Source organism: Ursus maritimus, unplaced genomic scaffold (genome assembly GCF_017311325.1).
Source record: "Ursus maritimus isolate PB19 unplaced genomic scaffold, ASM1731132v1 scaffold_11, whole genome shotgun sequence".
Classification (NCBI taxonomy): Eukaryota; Metazoa; Chordata; class Mammalia; order Carnivora; family Ursidae; genus Ursus; species Ursus maritimus.
Genome location: NW_024423453.1, coordinates 55,586,247 through 55,607,094, shown reverse-complemented (window position 1 = coordinate 55,607,094; position 20,848 = coordinate 55,586,247). Strand labels below are relative to the sequence as shown.

At 40.8% G+C, this 20,848-nt stretch overlaps 1 protein-coding gene across 1 annotated transcript in view; it reads left to right on the top strand.

The window, feature by feature from the left end:
- SH3RF1 (SH3 domain containing ring finger 1) overlaps positions 1–9,694 on the top strand; it is a 76,004-nt gene extending 66,310 nt beyond the window's left edge. Inside the window, exon 11 of the mRNA XM_040625590.1 lies at positions 7,254–9,694. Within this exon, the coding sequence (XP_040481524.1) occupies positions 7,254–7,422 (169 nt within the window). The 3' untranslated portion in view covers positions 7,423–9,694. The remainder of the gene's footprint in view (positions 1–7,253) is intronic.
- The last annotated feature ends 11,154 nt before the right edge of the window (positions 9,695–20,848 follow it).

Sequence of the window (20,848 nt, the reverse complement as noted above, 5' to 3'; positions counted from 1 at the left end):
CACAGTTTATTACATATTTTCATAGTGAGGTGAAATAATTTTCCGTAGTTCTAATCCGTATAGAACCAGTTTTGAAATGAACCATTGCCTTAAAAAGTGTTCCCCCCCACAAATAAAATCATTCTGTCTTTCCCCTCATTTATTGTGTTCCTGTTAAAGCTCTGAAATTTCGTCCTGCATTCACTTAATCCTTTATTCTGAGAGTCAACCTTTTTTCCTGCAGTGTTACACCGCTTTCCAGGGATAGGGCCTTCTGTCCCTGGAGTTAGTCCAGGGACTTGTTTACTTTCTTTTGGTCACAAAGGCTCCTTTTTTCCTTCCCACCCCCAGGCATTGATCTGCAGTTTTTCCTTCATGCCCTGAGTCTCTCTCTTTTCCCTGTCATTTGTGGTGTTTGTGTGACTGTTCTGAGTGATAGTTCATTTTGCCCAGCCTCTCCCTAGGCACTGGCTCTGGCACTGCTGCCTCCCTCCCCCATTATGCATTCCTTTTCAGTTGCCAGATGTCCTCAATCTCTGTGGCTTCTGCATTCCGGCCCTTTCCTCTTAGAGGAGCTCATTTCTAACAGCAGGTTCCCGCTGTTCAATGCATCTGAAAAGGAGAAATCTCTAATGCAGACAGGTGATGGTGGTTCAGGGAGCAGGGAACGCACATCAGATAGGGAACATGGAGAATTTAATGACAGAACAGATGGGCACGGGCACGCTGGAATTCTCTGGCAGGTTTTTCATATAACCATTTCAATTTTTACAAGTGGAAAAAGGGGGTCTTTGGAGAAGATTTCTGCTCGAGTTTATATTTTTATAATCCATATGTTCAATGGAATATTAAATATAATAGCCAGCCTGACCAACTTTTCACAGCCCCTTTGCCTTCATACAATGATGGTGATCATATTTATTTAACGTGTATTCTTAGGTCTGCCTGATCATAAAAACAATAGGGGAAATGTGTGGAAACAAGTTGTACAGGAAAACAACTTATCCACTGGGAATGAAATTTTTTGGTTAGTAGAAAGCTACCAAGTATATCATTTACGGATTATCTGTTTTGATATTTCAAAATTTTTAACATAATAAAAAGTACTTATTGCTAAAAATGAAGGGAAGAATAACGTTCACATCAGTATGATTTGGAAAGTATTTCAGGATCTTAAGAGTCCTTGATTCACAATGTAAATATCAACAGCTCCTGCTCAGGCCAAGTGCAGAAGCCTGGGGTTCTTCTGGTAGAATTTTTACTAATAGAATTTCATAGAAGTAGTTCTCATTGTATAGTATTGGTACAGTATAAGATAGGATTCCCCCACAGATTATAATGAGAGCAAGCATAAAATTTCCCCTCAAACCATGACTCTGCCCCATAAATCTAAAGTAAAAGAATGTGAGTAGGGCAGCCAGTGCCTTCAATGGAAAGGAGGATTCATGTGACACAAAGACTTAAGCAGTCTCACAGTAAGAAAGGCTGAACCTTGAGGTGTGTTGACAGGTCTTGGTGTCAGCTGAGACAATTCTCTGAGGAACAAAAGGATCCTTTTGTGTTTGTTAGAGAGGCTGAGGAAAACAAGCAAGCAATGCTCTATCCTGGAGGCAGAAGATGTATAATTGATGACAGCAGAAATAACAGAACAAATATCTTAGGCTCTATTTTAGGTAATGGAGAAAAAATAATTAGGAAATTGCAAAGAGAGAATAGAAATAAAATATTTCAGAAGGGATGGCAATAAAAGAAAGTATATGTGACAGGCTTTTCTTTTTTCCTCTACTGAAAAAGAATAGATAAGGGCTTAAGGAGACACAGCACATCATCTCTGTGTATTTTGAAGCTTAGGAATTAAACTGATAATCACATACCTATAAACCCATCTCCTAAATTGGAAAAGAACCTATGATCTTTGATCAGGGATTAAACTAGAACACTTGGAAACACACAAATTGGATAGAGATAGATTTACAGAAAGTTAGTTGGATTTAACCAGCATGATTAATTTGAGTTAGTGACAATGAACCCACTGGGTGAAGCAATGGATATAATTTACTTGGACTTCAAGCAAAGCTACAAAGCGAGCTAGTGTGGTTTTGCCAGTGAAATACTTAATTGGATATTAGATTGCTGTAGCAACTGGCAGAAAGCAGTGCGGGTTACTTACCCAGACCAGGGTGATGGCAGAGTGCCTCCCAGAGCCACAAGGGGTCCAATTTGGGCTGTACCAGGAGAGATTAGAAACAACAACAAAAATGTGTGAATTACTGAGAATGCAAGAGAGGCCAGAAAATTAAGGAAATAGAAAATTTATACAAATAAAAGATTGCAAATGTTCATTTAGGTGGAAGGCTGAACATCATAGCACAAGCCAGGAAGACTGGCAGTGGGTATCAGTGGAGCTTCTTTGTACAGCAAGCCTCTGTTTCTTGAATTCCCCCTTTGGTAATTGTCACAAAAACTGAGGGTTACAAAGCCACCAAGAGGCAGAAGCCCGTTCAGGACCAAGTGTGTGAGCCATGCTGTATACCTCACACTGCCTCCCAGGTGCTCTGTTTAAAGGCATACTTTATAACAGCGAAGGAACCACTCAGCTTTTGACGTTTTTTTCATTTTTCTTTTTTTCCCCTAATCTTTCCATTATTTTTTATTTGCTTGCTTATTCATTTATCTTGTTTTAAATTGTAGTAAAATATACATAAAGTTTACCATTTTTTAAGGTAAAATTCAGTGACATTAAGTACATTCATATTGTTGAATAAGCATCACCACTATCCATTTGTAAAACTTGTTATTCCAAATTGAAACTCTGTACCCATTAAACAGTAAGTCCCCATTCCCTCTTCTGGCAACTCTTGACAACCACCATTCTGCTTTGCTGTCTCTATGAGTTTGTCTCTATAACTGTTGTTATAGAGACAGTCTCTATAACTGTTCTGGGTACCTCATATGTGGAATCGTATGATTTTTGTCCTATTGTGTGTGGCTTATTTCTCTTAGCATAATGTTCTCAAGGTCCTTCCATGTTTTAGCATTTGTCAAATTACATTCCTTTTTAGGGAGCTTTCACCTTTTTAAAAATAGTTTTACTATACCTTGTGTCTTTTCTTTTGTCATTTAACATGCTTGTTAAGTAAGAATTATCACAAGGGGCACCTGGGTGGCTTGGTAGATTAAGTGTCTGAATCTTGATTTCGGCTCAGGTCACGATCTCTGAGTCATGAGATGAAGCCTCACATTGGGCTTCGCTCTGAGCGTGGAGTCTGCTTAAGATTCTCTCTTCCTCTCCTTCTGTCCCCTCCCCCATTTACATTCTCTCTCTTAAAAAAAAAATTATCATGAACTATGCTAAGTGGTATGAGCCATATAAAGTGAATTTACCATCATCTCACCCCTCAAGCAGCTTATGGTCTGGGAAAATAAATGAGACAGGGATACAGATGGTAACAATGCAATGTACACTGCGCTAAGTGCCATAAGAAACGTACACGAGGCCTCTGGGATCTGAGCAAGCATGCAGTTACTTCCAGCCATGGGACTAGAGAAGAGTTTGCAAATTGAAACAAGGCTGTGGGAAGCTGATCAGGTGTGGATGGGCAGGGGCATCGTCACAGGGAGTTCCCAATGGAAGGAACCACATGAGCCAAGGAGCGGAGAGGTAAAAGCCATATATTCAGGTTTAGAGGCATGTTTGACACCTTCATGGAGATCATTGTAGGTATAGATAGAAAGATGAAGGTCAGGTCTTTGAGGACTTTACACACCAGGCTGAGGTTTAACCTTATTCACAGTTATTAGAAGCCAGTAATGATTTTTGAACAATAGATAACTACAAGTAGAGTTGTGGGGCGCCTGGGTGGCTCAGTCAGTTAAGCGTCTGCCTTTGGCTCAGGTCATGATCCCAGAGTCCTGGGATCAGGCCCCTACATCAGGCGCCCTGCTCAGCGGGGAGTGGGCTTCTCTCTCCGCCCCTACCCCTGCTCCTTCTCTCTCACGCGCACTCTCTCTCTCTCTCTCAAGTAAACAAGTTAAATCTAAAACAAAACAAAACAAAAACTACAAGTGGAGTTGCCAGTTAAGAAAGAGTCTGTCAGTTCTGTGCAGAATGGAATGGGGGCAGAAGAGATGGAGGCAGGGAGGACAGGTAGATTATTTGACCATGTGGAAGATCATGAGTTTGTCCACCAGGATGGTGGCAGCAACAATGAAGAGAAGTAGTTGGGGTGCAGATTTTGAAAGTGGGATTAGCGGGTCCCATGGAGGTTATGGGAGAGGGGTCTTTGACTCCTGAGGTTCAGAACTTCCCCAAAGCCCCACTCAAATAAGGACAGGCATAATCCAAGTGAGGCAGAGGGTAGAGGAACAGATGTGAAGGGCCTCTGCAGCTGCGCCTTTACATCTGTTTGTTGGTCTGTAAACATTCTACTTTCCATGCCTGAGATAGTTGGCCAGTTGTGCCCAGAATTTGGCCTAAGAGTCCATGTTCGAAATCTGTGTGCAAACTACCTCACAGGGCTCGAGGCCAGGATCAGAGCTGGAAGATTTCTAAGTGGAGTCTGTTACCGCTGCACCTGGTAGTCTTCATACAATCAGGACTGTGTCACAGTTTCCATTATGCACATGGTTTCTTGTTCCACCCCCAGAGGTTTATAACTTAGCAATGAAAATTTGCTCCCACTGGGAACTTGGCAGGAAGATTATGTTCTTAGCCTAGCAGCAGTTCTAGTTCAAAAAATTTTTTGACAAAATTGTTTTAGTGCATTTTATAAAATGCAAATATTAATCTAATTCACTTCAAGTTTTTCAAGAACTATTTTTGTTCCATTTTACCTTTAAGGCAGCTCACAGAGAACCGATGGGGAATACATTTCATGAGAGATCTACTCTGAATGTGATTTGAGTCACTTGTAGGCTTCTTTCCAGACTTACAAAGCTTTACTCAAATTTTAACTTGCCCCAAATGGCAACTTGTTACATTGCTTTTTACATGAATTTTTAGCATGTTGGCATCAGACTTGAGAAATCTTTTCATCTGGATCCCTTCCTTCAGATAAGTCTATGATGAAATTATTTGTCCTGCTTTTAAAGATAGCAGAGAAGGAATTCCAAAACCTAACTTTATCATGCTCAAGTGTCAAGTCTCATTATTAGGCAGTTCTTCCTTAGGCTGTGGCCTGAGCCTTCTCCTGGGTAGAGGTGGCCATTGACTTCCTGGCCCATCCTTCACCCCCTCCAAGCACCAGACAGACCCTTGCCTGCTTCTGCCTAAGCCGTGTCATCCCAATGGGAGCTAGAATTTGGGAGTATAAACTCTATAACAAACACCATGCTAAGAGCATCACACTTATAATCTTACTCCATTACATGACAATACCTGTTTAAGTTACAGCAATCTCTTTCTACAGATAAGGAAGCTGAGACAGAGAGCAGAGATAACTGGCCCAAAGTTCAGCTACTCCAAATGACCTTTAAGGCTACAGCAACCCCTATCCCAGAGCTTCACACACAGTGCCGTGCCTCCTCCCTCAGTTCATGCTTGATTGAACCCCGAGCCTTATGGGTTCAATGCGTTAATTCATCTTTGAATTAACTGAACCTTTCTTAGAAATAAGTCAGTCTCCATGCTATACTTTTGCTTCAGACCTTGGAGGATAATTTAGTTCATGTGCCCAAAGTAGCTCAGGAACTATTTGGGCAATCACTTGACTTTTGTAGAGATGCCTTTTTTTTTTTTTAAGAGAGCAATAGTCTGGGGCTCTTGCTGTGGTCCTTTTTAATGAGAGTTGGTTCTAGTTTTTATGAGATGAAGATTGGTGAAGCTGGCAATCTTCTGGAAGGACTGGGCTCTAATGGGCTTCATATCTTAGGGGCAGTTCTATAGAATTTGTTATGATTAAGCTATACCATTCTTTACTTAATAGTCAAGAGTGGGTCCTCTGAGGCTATAAACTTATTTTCTGACTTTAAGAACCAAACGAAAATAAAAATCACCTTTATGACTGAATACTGCATAATAGCAAATGGAGAAAGATGTATGTTCACATTTTTTAGTTATCTATTGCCGTGTGACAAATTATGCCTAAAATTGAGTGGCTTAAAACAACAATAAACATTTGTTACCCCACAGCTTCTGTGGGTTGGCATCTTGGGAGTGGCTTAGCTGGATGGTTCCAGCTTGGGATATTTCCTGAGGTTGCAGTCCAGATATCAGCCTCAGCTGTAGTCATCTAAAGGCTTGACTAGGGCTGGGGGACTGTCTTCCAAGGTGGCTCCTTCACATCACTATTGTCGAGTTAGTTGGCTTTTAGAAAGAGACCTCAGTTAGGGGCTCCTGGGTGGCTCAGTCTATTGAGCATCCGACTTGGTTTTGGCTCAGGTCGTGATCGCCCAGTTGTGGGATCGAGGCTTGTGTCAGGCTCCGTGCTCAGCGAGAGACTTTGGAGGAGACTAAGGAGAAAGGAAGAAGGGAGGTAGATAGTATTAAACCAGCAAGGCTTCTGGGGTTCTTAAGTGATAATTATACCTTTTCCCACTAATATCAGAGTTGAGAACCAATAGAGAAAGAGACACAGTTATCAGACTAATGGAGATCAGAATGTCAACCTCATTAGTGGTGGTGCTGGATTGTGTTTGTGGCTATGGTCCTCCCCTCCCTGTCTAGACCTTAGGACAGCCTGCCAGAGAGAGAATTTGGGTATATAAAGCAAATAAACTTCCTTAGGATTGCTGCCTCATCCATGTTAAGCCCCAGTGTAAGGGACACAGACAGACTTCCAGACCTACTTCTAGAAGGCTAGCCTGACCCCTGACCATTCCGTGCTTCCAGTGTGGAAGCAGAGGCAGAAAAGAGACACAGGTAGTTCAGAGAGGACTGAACCCACCTACTCAACTGCTTCTCTTGGTCTCACCAATCAAATAAATTCTCTCCTTTCTTCTTGAGGAAGAGGGAAGGACAGGGCATTTCCTCCTAGAAGATGGAATAAACTTTTCTCTATAGGAGGGGGACAAGAATAGCTTTCCCTGTAAAGGTCACTCAAACCAGTTTAGGTCATCAATAGTGGGCTGTTAAACACATCCAAACTCTATTAAAACCTAGTCTCTACAATACAGAGAATAGTTCTATTTTGAGAGTTGTTTTACAAATGTTAGAAACAAACTTGTGTTACTTCCTATTCTGTTTATGTTTAAAGCTGTGTTAGACCAGTAGTACACCTTTTTTTTTCTTTTGCTATTTTGAGTGGCTTTAACTAAAATATATCTCTTTTTTCTAGGCACAGGGTGGTAGTTTCCTATCCTCCTCAGAGTGAAGCAGAACTTGAACTTAAAGAAGGAGATATTGTGTTTGTTCATAAAAAGCGAGAAGATGGCTGGTTCAAAGGCACGTTGCAACGTAATGGGAAAACTGGCCTTTTCCCAGGAAGCTTTGTGGAAAACATCTGAGGAGACTAACATTGAGAAGCTGAAAGTCACTTCACACAACAAAATAGCACAAAGTAATTTAATGGAAAGAGCACATTTGTGGACTTCCAGATGGTCAGGAGATGAGCAAAGGATTGGTGTGTGACCCCAGTGCCCCCAGCATGGTTAGGCCAGCCAACAGTGTGAATGAAGAAGCTGTGTGTGTGTGTGTGTGTGTGTGTGTGTGTGTGTGTGTGTGTGTCCATGTCCTGTCACTCTGGATTCTGATGTGTAAGGTGTGCCTTGTACTGTCTGATTTACTATACAGAAAAACCTTTTTTAAAAAGATATATAGCTAAAATGGACAATTGTTTACAAGGCTTAACTAATTTATTTGCTTTTTTAAACTTGAATTTTTCTTGTAATAGATAAATTCTTTGGATTATGATTTTAAGAAATTATTAATTTATGAAATGATAGCTAAGGAGAAGCTGGATTATCTCCTGTTGAGAGCAAGAGATTCTTTTTGACATAGAGTGAACCCTTCTTTTCTCCCCTTACTGATGTTACTTTTTGCTTCTTTAAGACAAATGCCAGTTCTCTAATTTGGTTTCCCTCTTCAGGAAACCAAAACATATAACTGAATCAGTATCAATAAAGGCCTGGGGTAGGGAGACAGAAACTTGAGAGAAAAGAAGTTAGTGATTCCCTGACTTTCTGGTTTGGTCAGGAATCACCCTTAACACACCTAGTCCTCGATATAATTTTGTGGGTTTTTAATTTCCCTAGGATGAAGTCAATGAAGTGATAAGGAAAAATAAAGCACCACCCTTGAACAAAAATGTATTCAGAAATATATTTAGTTTGATAATAGAAGGAGCTCAATTCATTGGTTGGAAATTGGGAAAATTGAAGTTATACTCCTGAGAATGGCTATGAAATGTAATTGCCCATTTTTACCCCAAGTGATCTGCATGCCCAGGACACAATAAAACGTTTGTGAGATTGTGGTGGTAAGTGATGCCCTTGTGCTGAAGTCAAAGGCTATAAGAAACACTGTGAAAAGTTTACATTCATCCATTGTGATTCTTTTCCCACCGTCTTGCATGTGTTACTGGATTCCCACAGTAATATAGACTGTGCATGGTGTGTATATTTCATTGCAATTTCCTGTTGAGGTTAGTTTGGCTCAGAAGTGACCAATGCAGGAGGTGTAAAATAAACAGTGTTCTTTTCGCTCCTGACCAAGGTCTCTGGGTATACTCCCTCCCTCCCTGGCTAAGGCATCCATCAGCCATTATACAAGTCGTTAGTGAAAATGTTCCTTTCTGTCCTCCCAGCTGACTGATGTAAAGGATGAGCCAGGAGACTGCTCCTGTGACAGTTCCCTTGCGGCTCTGGGAGGCCTTGCTCCAGTGAAAGTGCCCACACCTTACAGTTGCGGCAGGATCCAGCTGAGCCCGTCTTTATATCCATTCTTTGATGTCATTGGCCTCTTCTCCCCATTACATTCCGGTGCCACGTAGTTGTGGGTCTGGGTAGTCCTAAAAACAAAAGGAGGGAAGAAAGCCTGGTAGTGAATGAAATTGTTGCTATAGTTTTCTTGTGGGGAAAAAACAAAAACAAAACAAAAAAAAAACTTTTCATTTTTTACTCTTAAGAATTACAACTGGGAAATAGGAACATGAACTGAAAAGTCCTCTTGCAATAGCAAGAGGTTTCATGGTCTTAAAAAGATATTATGTGGTTGAAAATGAAATCATTCCTAAATTAACCTTTTTTTTTTTTTTTATAAAACACTGTACATTATGTTCCTGTGTGATGAATTTTTAAAAAAAATACTTTACTTGGATATTCATGTAATATATAAAGGTTTGGTGAAATGAACTTTAGTTAGGAAAAAGCTGACATCAGCTTTCATCTGTGTAAGTTGACACCAATGTGTCATAATATTCTTTATTTTGGGAAATTAGTGTATTTTATAAAAATTTTAAAAAAAGTAAAAAGACTACTACAGCTTAAGATAATTTTTTACCTGTCTTTTCTCCATATTTTAAGCTATGTGATTGAAGTACCTCTGTTAATAGTTTCCTGGTATGAAGTTGGTTAAAATTTCATCTGTTAATAGATCACTTAGATAATATAATGTATGGGTTTTCTATTGGTTTTTTGGAGACCGTAGATGGAGATTTTGTAACAAGGGCTTGTTACACAGCGATATGGCAATGATAAAATTGCAATTTATCATTCCTTTTCGTGTTAATAATTTGAAGACTGGAGAAAAGGTTCAAGATTAAAATTTGATGTTCAATCATTATGTGTCCCTTGCGTTAATTCTTAACATTTTTTTCTTTTTTTTTTTCTTTTTTACCTGAGACACATTTGATGTAATTTCTACTTCATAAAAATTCTTTGCATATATCTCAAACAGGAGATGTCTACAATAATTAATTTAGTGGTTATGATACATTTTACCTCTTCAACTAACAAAACTTCTTTGGTTAGTTCCCCAAGAAGTTTAAAGTCTTCTTAAAAGAGCTTGTGAGTTTTACCACTTCTGCTCCCCTCTCCCTCTTAATGGCAACTAAAATGTCTGGTGGCCACTAGAAGTTGTTTCTTAGCCATAGAAAGAAGTACTAGACCTATAATCCAACTGTGTGATAACCAGTAGGTCTCAGCAAAGCATGGGAACATCATCTTTAGACTATGATTTTACTCTTCCATGGAATGCCAACAAGTTGTAAGTTTAAAGAGACCATGTATGTCCATGTATGTTAGAAAATATTTTCCAAACCTAACTTTTAGTTACTATCAAATTAGTTACCAGAATTAAAAATCAGGAATTCCAGTTTATAAATCATAGCTTTGCCAAAAACTACCTTTGTGACAACCTGGCCAAGTCAATTATTACTTAGTTTCCCCGCTCCTTCCCTGTCTGCCACACTGAGTGAAGGTAAGGAGCTAAGGAGGCAAAATCACTGGTTTGAAAAGTGCTATTGTCGTATGTGGCTTTATTTTCATCTCTTGTTTCAAATATTTCCACTCATTCTCTTGGAGTACATGCGTATAATGCCATTATTGGGTCTAATTAGACTTAGAAGGGGCAAATTATGGTGGTGTTTCCAACTGCTATGCATTTAACTTTGTGTTCCTGATGAGAATAGGACATTTTTCACAGCTCCAGAAGTTCAGGTGAATATTTCAATCCAGAGCTCTAAGCAACATTAGAATTGAAGTTTGGAAAATGCTTTTAATAGATATTAGGCTAAGTTGTGTGTATCCATGTGAAATTTTTAAAAAATTTGTTTGAACCAATTAAGCTATGTCCTTATCAAGGTAGCATCCTACTGAAATTATTCCTTTCCAAGAGAAAGAATTTGCCAAGCTACCACAGTAATAGAGAGGATATTTACAAAAGAGATTAGCCAACGTCCAGGCTTAGCAAGGCCTTGCCCTTCACTAATTCCTGTGAACTGCAGACTATAATGCGATATGCTCTGGTATATATGGATATATCCAATGGGACTTCACTCTGTTCCTGGGAGTAATTATTATCAGAGACATAAGCTATTGGAGTGGTAACCAGCCAATGTGAACTGTGACAGTTTTAAAATACTCTCTCTGATTTACAAATGAATGTTTCTTTTAGTTCTTTTGTGTTTTTTATTAATAACTTTCTGGCTTGGCTTGTTTCAATTTCCAATTTGAAAATTCTACCTTGGTCTCACTCAGGGCAAACTCATCGCACTGTGATGATCCAGACATCCAATATTGTCCTGCAATTCACATTAATCTTTGAGCCACCATTCAATACTATTATTATATAGTAAGACTAATTTAGTGATACTGTTAAGTCTCCACAAAGACAACAGAACTATCCCTATTGGTAATCAGTGAGCCGGATGTCACTGCTATTGCTTCCAACTTAAATAAGAAATTTCATTCCAGAAGGCTTTAACCTTGAGTTGAATATTTCAAGGTCTGAATCCTTGTAAAAGTACTCGAAAAAAACTGACAGATTTCAGAATGAGAAGACCTTCCTAAATAAGACTCAAAAACCAGAAGCCATAAAAAAGAAAACGCTGATGCATTCAACTACAGAAAAAGTATCTACATGACAAAACACCATAATCAAAGTCAAAATAATAAGGAAAAAGATATTTACTGGAGCAAAGAGAATTTCCTTTATATATAAAGAGCTCCTACAATTCAATAAGAACAAAAGCCCAAAAGTAAAATTGACCAAGGATTTGTGACAGAAACTGCCAATTGCCTCCCAATATTCATTTTCCAATTCTCCCTTTTTAACTGGTATCTGGGCAATGTGCTCAGTTAACTGCATCCGGTTTTTCTTGGATGCAGCCCTGTTACTAAGTTGTTGAAATATACAAGCTAAAGTGTTAAAGGAGACTTCTGGTAAGTTTTCTTAAAAGGGCATACACCCTTTGGCCATTTTGCTTTTCCTTCTTCCAGCCTACAATGTAGACTTGATGACTGGTACTCTAGCAACTGTTGAACCATAAGATGACTTTCAAGAGGGAAGCCACGTTTTAATGTGATAGAAGAGAAAAAAAGAAGGAGCTTGAGACCCTGATACACCTGTGGCCTTCATGCCAGCCTGAACTACACATCTCTAGAGATGATTTATGTGAGAATAAGTCCCTTGCATTTAAGCCACTGCAGTCTGATCTCTTACCCACAACTGGCCTGACTGATACCAATATAAATTGACAGTTAGGGGTGTCTGGCTGGCTCAGTCAATAGGGTATGTGGCTCTTGATCTCAGATCCCATGTTGGGCATAGAGCTTACTTTAAAAATAAATAAATTAGGGGCGCCTGGGTGGCTCAGTCAGTTAAGCGTCTAACTCCATTTCAGCTCAAGTCATGATCTCAGGGTTGTGAGATCAAGCCCCGGGTCATGCTCCACACTCAGTGGGGAGTCTGCTGGAGACTCTTTCCCTCCCTCCCCCTCTACCCCTCCCCCTGCTCTCTCTCTCCCTAAAAATAAATAGTTCATCAAAAGAAATTAAAATATATTAAAAGATGTTCTCATTCCTAATGTAAATGCATATTAATAACTGAAATATTTTTCATCCGTGAAATTGGAAACTAAAAAATTAGATATCACTGTTGGCAAAGTGAGGAACACTTAATATTTTGCTAATGAGAATGTAATTTGATAAAATATCTAGGGAGAGCAATCTAGAATATATCAAAATTGCAAATGCATTTACCCACTCTACTTCTAAGAATTTGTCTTCCAGGTATATTTATTTATTAAGTGTAAAGCGACAGTACCATATTCATTGCAGTGTTGTTTATAATAGCAAAATATTGGAAACAACCTAAATATCCATCAGTAGGAAACTGGGTCGAACTGTAGTAAATCTACTATCAGAATACTACATAACCATGAAAAGAATGGGGAAGTCTTTTATATATGGATATGGTATCTCTGAAATATATAAACAAGAAAGATAAGCTAGAGTATGCTACCAGTAGGAAAAAGGAAGGGAAAGACTATATATAGTACTTCTATTAGCTTGTATATATAGTATCTGTAGAAGGATGTACAAGAAATCAGAATGGTGGCTGCCTTCACCATTGATGACGGGACCTATACTAATTTACAGTAAGTCTCTCATCAGAACAAGACAGAAAAAACTAAGGCCCCAGGCTTCAATGGAAGCCATATACAGTTGACCCTGAACAACACAGGTGTGAACTGTGCAGGTCCATTTATACATGGATTTTTCTCAATCAGTACCGTATAATACTGTAAATATGTTTTTTCTTCCTCATGATTTTCTTATTTTCTCTAGCTTACTTTATTGGAAGAATACAGTATATAACACAGGACATACAAAATATGTGTTAATTATTTACATTATCAGTAAGGTTTCTGGTCAACAGTAGGCTATTAGTACTTAAGTTTTGGGGGAGTCAAACTTTATATGCTGATTTTTTTTTTTTTTTTTTAAACTGTGTGGGATATCAGTGCCCCAACCCCAATGTTCAAGAGTCAGCTGTATTGGAAGAGAGAATGAAGAAGGGAGGAGACAAACATTAAAAAAATTTTAGGAAAATGAGATCTTTAAAATTAAGTTGGAAAGCAAGGGATACCCACTTTAGTGAGAATGATTCATCATTTTACTACTGAGTTCAAGAGCAGACAGAAAAATGATATCATTTAGAGAGAGCCATCCCACATTTCCACTCCTTTGTTCAGGGCACATTATCTTCAAGAGCCCAGGAGAGCCCAGAGGTTGATTTTCCACAAAGGATTGGCTTTTATTCCTCTTCCGTTACTTTGAGAAATTGAGAACCAATGGACTTGTGTTAGAGTACAATGGATCCCATGAAAAAGACCTTACAAAATAAACTGGATACACAACAAGGTCAATAATTAGTTTCTACCAGGGCCTCTGCATGTACTCCCAAGATTAAGAACTCTTAGGACACTTGCCATGGTACAAAACGAAGGGAAAGTATCAGCAAAAGATGAATGTTAGGGCGCCTGGGTGGCTCAGTCGTTAAGCGTCTGCCTTTGGCTCAGGGCGTGATCCCAGGGTCCTGGGATCGAGCCCCACATCAGGCTCCCTGCTTTGCTGGGAGCCTGCTTCTTCCTCTCCCACTCCCCCTGCCTGTGTTCCCTCTCTCACGGGCTGTCTCTCTGTCGAATAAATAAATAAAATCTTTAAAAAAATAAAATAAAATAAAGATGAATGTTATGGTGCAGGCTTCCAGACTTTGATCTTGTCTAAGGACAAATCTGAAACAAGGCAGGACTTCTGCTTGTGTGTGTCCCTCCTGTGTGTCCTGGTATGAAAACTGCTACAGGGGTCCTTAGTGGTTCTAGGCAGGCGTACTACCTAAACATCCATGGAAAGAGATTCGGATATTCAACACTTGGCTCATCACCCAGGTGGTCGAAGATGAGACAGCAAGAGCAATGGTGATCTGCTTGGCAAACTTGAACTCACAGGCCTGACCCTGTCCTGTTGGTTGGTTCCTGCAGAATCACAAGCCTTAATCCTCTCAGAGGAGCTGCTGTAGGCAACAGGATGAGCAGCAAAAAAACAATAACAAAACCCACCGAGGTCTCCCTCCGAGAACAGAAGTGTTTGATCAAGTAAGATGTAAAATTCAGAGTCCTTTCTGACATTATTGCTATCTCGGCTTTCTCCAGCTCTTTCTGCAGCTTTTCAAGTTTACCTAGCAAGGAATTCAATTCTTTTTGAAGGTAGAGCCTCTGAAAGACCCATTATTGAAAGAGATCAGTCCTCCACACTCAAGCTAGCCATTAAATCACAAGACCTAATTGGTGACTGAAGTGGTCTAATGGCAGCTTATAAAAATTACCTTTGAGCTGATATTTAAGTGTTTGGCCATTCTCAATATATATATGTGAGCATAGGTGAGAAAGAAATTCATCAATATTTATTTTCTAGTTCAGCACTGTCTCACAGAACTTGTGCTCCAAAAAGCGATGGAGAGTTTTCATTTTTTTAGTTTTTTTTTAATGTTTTATTTTATTTTTTTTAACTGTAGATTTATTTTTTTTAATACCCATCACCAGGTTAGAGTTTTAGTTTTTTATCTGTACTGTCTAATAGGGTAGCCACTAGCCACTTGCGGCTATTGAACTCTTCAAATGTGTTTACTGTGAAGTGAATCTCTAATTTGATTTCATTTAAATTTCAAAATTTAAATTAAAGTGGCCACATGTGGCTAATGGTTACCATATTAGGAAATGCAGTTTTAGAAAACAGCTATTTTTAAATGATCAGACAAAAAAATGTAAAAACAAAAATGTGGCCTTGCTATACCGTATCCAGCTTCTCATTTGGACGCACCGATTTATAAGTTAAAGATCACAGAACCCGGTTCTAACAAACCCTCCCCAAGATACGCGAAACATCTTAACTTTGAGCAATAGTGATTCTTTAATTTTGAGTAGTTTTTTCCTTCCTCTGCTCTCCAAAAAATAGACAAAAAAGTTAAAGAGGAGAATTTGGGGATCCTACTTTTTGGTGTGGCTGAGAGGACCAGTGCCTTCCACGCAAGCAGAGATCCTGTCATCCTCCAAAGGGCAGGCGTCTTGTAAGTGTGTCTTGGTTTTAACATTCACCTTGATCTTGAGCCCACTAAGGATCACCAGACTGAACCCATGACTCCCAAAGCCCTTAAGATGATCAGATGATCTGTCTACTGGGAACTTAATGAACATTTTCTCAGCAGATTGAGGTTGGGGTTTATAGACGGGGGAAAAAACGGAACTGCAACTCTCTAATTAAACATGAAATGACACCTGTGGAACAAAGGCCATGCTTCTTATTCCCCAAGCCCTGCAGCAAGGTCAGTTCAAGTGAAGGCCAGCGCCTTATCTTTCCAATCACATCTAGTTCATTTCTTTTGCCAGAGCAAATTGAAAGCTTAATGGAATTACCTTTTCCCCTTTTTTAAGCACTCAAGGGTGCTACAAGGCATAAAGCAAAAACATCCTTTTGAGGAAAACCAATTTCCTTATAAATTATATCACAAAAGCACATTCAATAAACTCCCGTAAGGGAGAGACAAAGTGAAAACTGAGGCCTCACTGCCAGCTCACGCCTGCACACAAGCTAATTCAGCCACCGCCGGCCCTCTTCGTTGGTAGCCCCGCTCTCTTTCCCTTTCTTACAAAGCCTTAGGAAGAGGCTCTGGTAAGAGCAGATTGCGGTCAAGAATCTTAGTTTCGGGGAGGAGGGAGGATTCTGCGGGTAAAAACCCTTTCTCTGTTTCAGAGGATACCGAATGACAGCACCACCGCGTCTCGTGGGTCCCAGGTGTGAAACAATTGCTGGCTTTAAACTCTTCCATGTTAAATGAGACCACCTTGGTTACTGAAACCCTGTGTGCGTCAGCGAGCCCTCTTGCTCAACTATAAACCCCAACAGTCAAAACCAGAAGTGCACAAGTCCGCTTACCCCACGCTCCCACTGCAAACCCATGGTGCTTATTTCTTACTGCACTTCCCTTGAGGCGTCCATGAAGGTGCTTTGTCATGACCAGAATATTCTAACTGCCAGGCCAGCAAGCCCTCCGATAACAACAGAAGGCCTGGGAGACCACAGCCCTCACACCCTCTCCCGTGCCCATGATCACGTGCTCAACACATACCGAACCCCTCCCCCCACGCCCGCGCATGCTCACACGCGCTCCGCCTGCCCTCCTGCACTACCCGTCGCCCCCAGTCTCTCCTTATAAAACGCCATGTGTCCATCTTGCCCGCAGAGAGGTGGCTTGTTAAGGCTCGAGCCCGCCACCGCCCCCAGCGGCCAGTACCCGAAATAAATCTCTCCCTTTTTCTTTTCCAAAGCTCCTCTCTTCAGTTATTGGCTTCGCTTGCGATGAATTTACCAGAGTTTGTTCGGCAGTGTTGGCCAACCCAACCAGGAGCTGTGCTCTCCAGCCGCCCGAGCCCCTTGGGGATTCCCAGGACGGAGCTGCTGACCCGGGAGCGTACCAGGGCTTCCCTTCGTTTCCTGAACTAAGGGCTGTGATCGATCCGTCACCTGTGGACGGTAAGTAAGAACGGACATAGAGGATGATTTAAGAGACACCATAGATTATATGGGTCCCGCGGTGCTCAAGCAGCCAAGTCTGCACAAATAGCCACCTGCAAGGACGCGAGTCTGAGCTAAGGACTAAGGAGTCGTTGCTCTATTCCTGTCTGCAGAGGAAGAGCTGGGCTCATGAAGAGATGAGGACGAGCTGCCTGCTCCCTCTCTTGCTCCGGCCACCATGGCAATAGGACAGTCTCCATATATAGCCGGTGCTGCTTGTCCTTGTTCTCCTGGGTAGCAATTGTGGGATTGCTCTGATGTGGTGACGGTTGCAGAAATCAAAGCTGGGCTTGAATTTCTACCCTTGACGCTAAACTGTTCTTTCCTGTGATTTCTGTACCCACTGAGACAGATGTGTGGGATTGGCATGTTATCAGTCAGCCCCTGTAATAAAACTGCAGTGGGTGAAGCTTTCCAGAGGGTATCTCAAAAGAAATGCGTCACATAAGCAAAGCTGTAATAATCTCCCCCACCATCTAAATTCACCCAGTGGCTTGGGCCTGAAGAAAGCAGACTCAAAACTTTTAAAATCAGAATCTTACCCTTTGATCCTGAACTACGCCTTATGCCAGAGAATGCATTTTTTTCTTTCTTAAGAAAAAAAAATCCTATGGTTTGGATTATTCCTCTCTTATCTCACTGTCTCTATGTCTCTCTGCCTGCCTGTCTCTCTCCCCCCAGCTCCCACTCCCGCCCTCTCTTTAGTGTAGGTGTTGGGTGATGGAGCTTGGTATCTGGTGGAATGTTCCATAAATGAGTGTCCTCCTCTAGAAATGCTTATATCCTTAATGACTCCTCTTAAATTCCCATCTGAAAATCCATTGAGGGTTTTTGTTGTTTTGTTTTGCCTTTTTTTTCTCTTGTCAGTTCTAGTGGTATTAAGTCATTTTCAAGGTACTGGGATATAAGAAAAGATAACACAGCTGAATCAGAAGGTGAAAAAGGGGGCGCCTGGGTAGCACAGTCGTTAAGCATCTGCCTTCGGCTCAGGGCGTGATCCTGGTGTTCAGGGATCGAGTCCCAACATCGGGCTCCTCCGCTGGGAGCCTGCTTCTTCCTCTCCCACTCCCCCTGCTTGTGTTCCTGCTCTCGCTGGCTGTCTCTCTGTCACATAAATAAATAAAATCTTAAAAAAAAAAAAAAAAAAGGTGAAAAAGACTTAAGTGATTCCATTTAGATTCGATTCTTAAAGAGCTGAAATGTATTTTTTATTTGCCTGAAATTCATACACGTATGTTCCACTATATTTCAAAACCAATTATATTATTTTATTGAGTGGGTTCTCACGCCCCACTGTGTGTTTAGCTAGCACAATCATAGGTATTGTGGCAGAAACAGAAGAAATACTTTTTTACACTGCAGATGTTTGGAGGTAGCTTACAAAAACATGTACCATAAAAATGACAAAGATAAAAATAAGTACAATGTGTGATTGGGAAAAACAGATAGGATATCAAGAGGAGGGGATAATTAGAAGAAATAAAAGACCCTGTCCTTGCCCTCAAGGAGATTACAGTCTGAGGAGAAAACACAACCTGAAAATTGTATGAAATATGAGAAGAGAGTGCATCATTTTAATAACTCTGAGGAAAGATTACAAATACAATATAAGCTCAGAAGAGAGGGAGGCCATGGAAGGTAGGAGTAAGGTTTAGATAAAAAGGTGAGAGGACCTGGACAATGAAGAATGGAGAGATTTTGAATAGGTGTCAGGGGAAGCAAAAGACATACAGGGGACCAGACCTTAAGCAAAACGGCTCAGCAGCAGACATCAGGCAGGCATGTTTGTGGGGAGATGGAAAACCCATGACTAATACAGAAAATGTGTAGTCTGTAGATCGCTCATGGCCAAAAGCTAGCAAGTCATGAAAGGCAAGCAGAAGGATTTACCTTGATGCTGCTAGAAGTTTCCTAATACAGAAGTGACCGTGGGAAAAAGATGTGACCAGCAACCATCTGTAAGATTAGGGTTATGGAGATAAGCAGGGGGGTCAGGGGGTCAGAGAGAACATGAGGAGATAGGGAGCTATACCTTGAATGGGGAGGCGGAGGGAATGAAGAGGAAAGTAAAGCCAGGAAAGTCAAGTTGGAAAAAAAGAGCCAATAGGAATTAATGGCTGAATAAATATAGGAAACAGAGGAGATAAAACAAAAAGCACCAAAGATTTAGATCACAGTGATTGCGGCAGTGGCCTTCAGGAGGGACACAGAGGTTGGATAGGAAGAGCATTTCCAGGTAAAAATGGTTTTATTTTGGGAATGTTGAGTTGAAATAATGTCAGGAGTTTCAACTGTAAATGTCATGTAGGGAGCTGAAAACATGAAATTTAAGTTCTCATGGGGCGATTTTGAACTCCTTCAGGGAAAAGTGGTGTGGGCGGCGGACAAGGCCAGGACCAAAGGCAGCCGTTTGGAAAGGCACACAGGGAGGTAACTGCATGAAGAGCAACATTGTACAGTATTTCCTTCTGGTAACAAGGTCAGGATAAGCCACCCACACAGAAGGCAAGAGAGCAGTTTCCAGAAGTAGAGGTCAACAGTATCTCCTGCAGCAGAGAGAGGAGCGAGAAAGAACTATTTCCCTGTCTCTTCTCACATCTCTGACAATCCAGCTGAATCCCTGAATGGGATGTTACATTTGAAGAAATTCTGCTCAGAGTGCTTTGGAACCAACCCAAGAAGCTCTTGGCAGCTGTCCTGACCCTCTTCCCTCTTCTGTTAAAAAAATTTTTTTTTCTTAAAAAGCTATTGCTCTTCAGGAAAAGAATGCAAAGATCTTGTTGACCCAGTCAGAGTTGAAATAAAATTTTGGTGTTCTCGCTATAATATAATTGTGCAATGGTGTATAAATCCTGCTGGCAGATCCTATGGGGATTGACATATAAAAAAGGATGTCTTTAAAATCATATCAAAATCTCATCGTACACAGCATGATATTTGGTATATAAATATGACCGTGTTTTCCTTACATTGATTTTTCTCGTATAAAATGAGAACAGATCATTTATGAGAAGTCACATATCCCCCTTACCTACTGTGCTGTTCATGTAATTGTGTGCAGAGAACCCGCATCCCTGGTATGACTAACAACTTTGGCAAGTGCTTGCTGCTGCGAACGCTTACAAGCATTCCCATTTGCTATTTGGATTCACATCTTGACTGGTCGTTCCCTTTATGTGATTTTTTTTTTTCCATCTCTAATCATTTTCTCTGCTTCTTATATTACACTGCTCACTCTGGGCATATGGCCACAGAGAGGGAAGAAACACACTTTGTTGTTGATTCTGTAGTGCTGTGATGTCTGTTAACTCTGCTGGTGATTTCTCAAGATGAAGAACATGGGGTGACTTTAAAAAATGTTTCCTTCGTGATAGGACAAAATGGAGGAGAAGTATCCAGAATTGTTTGTTTTCTCCTAGCAGAAAGGAAACATCGTGGGAGCCAGACAAGTCTTTGCTGATCCTCAAAGACAGCTAGTCCAGACCATTGATTCCAGTTCCTCAAATTGCAAAGTACGTTCCCTTCACTAATGCTGTGGGACTGAAGCTGCCCTCCCAGGGCTGGTTTCTGCCCGGCTGGGAGACCTGGAGGAGGTGTCATCTGATATGACTCAAGATTCTCCCCAACGACCTGTGCTTGTACATACTCGCCTTGAGCCTTCTGTCTGGGGGGATGGGTTATCAGGCACAATCCTGAAAGACAAAGGGACTGGCAGGTGTCACAGGGTACCAGTGTCTGCGGTTCTGGGCAGCTTGGAGAACGAGGCTGTAAAGCACAGTCTTGTTGCAGACTTGAGGCCTCCCAGGCTCAGCTGTTTTCTGCCAGTAGGTAACTACCTGCCAGCTGTCTGTGTGGAAAG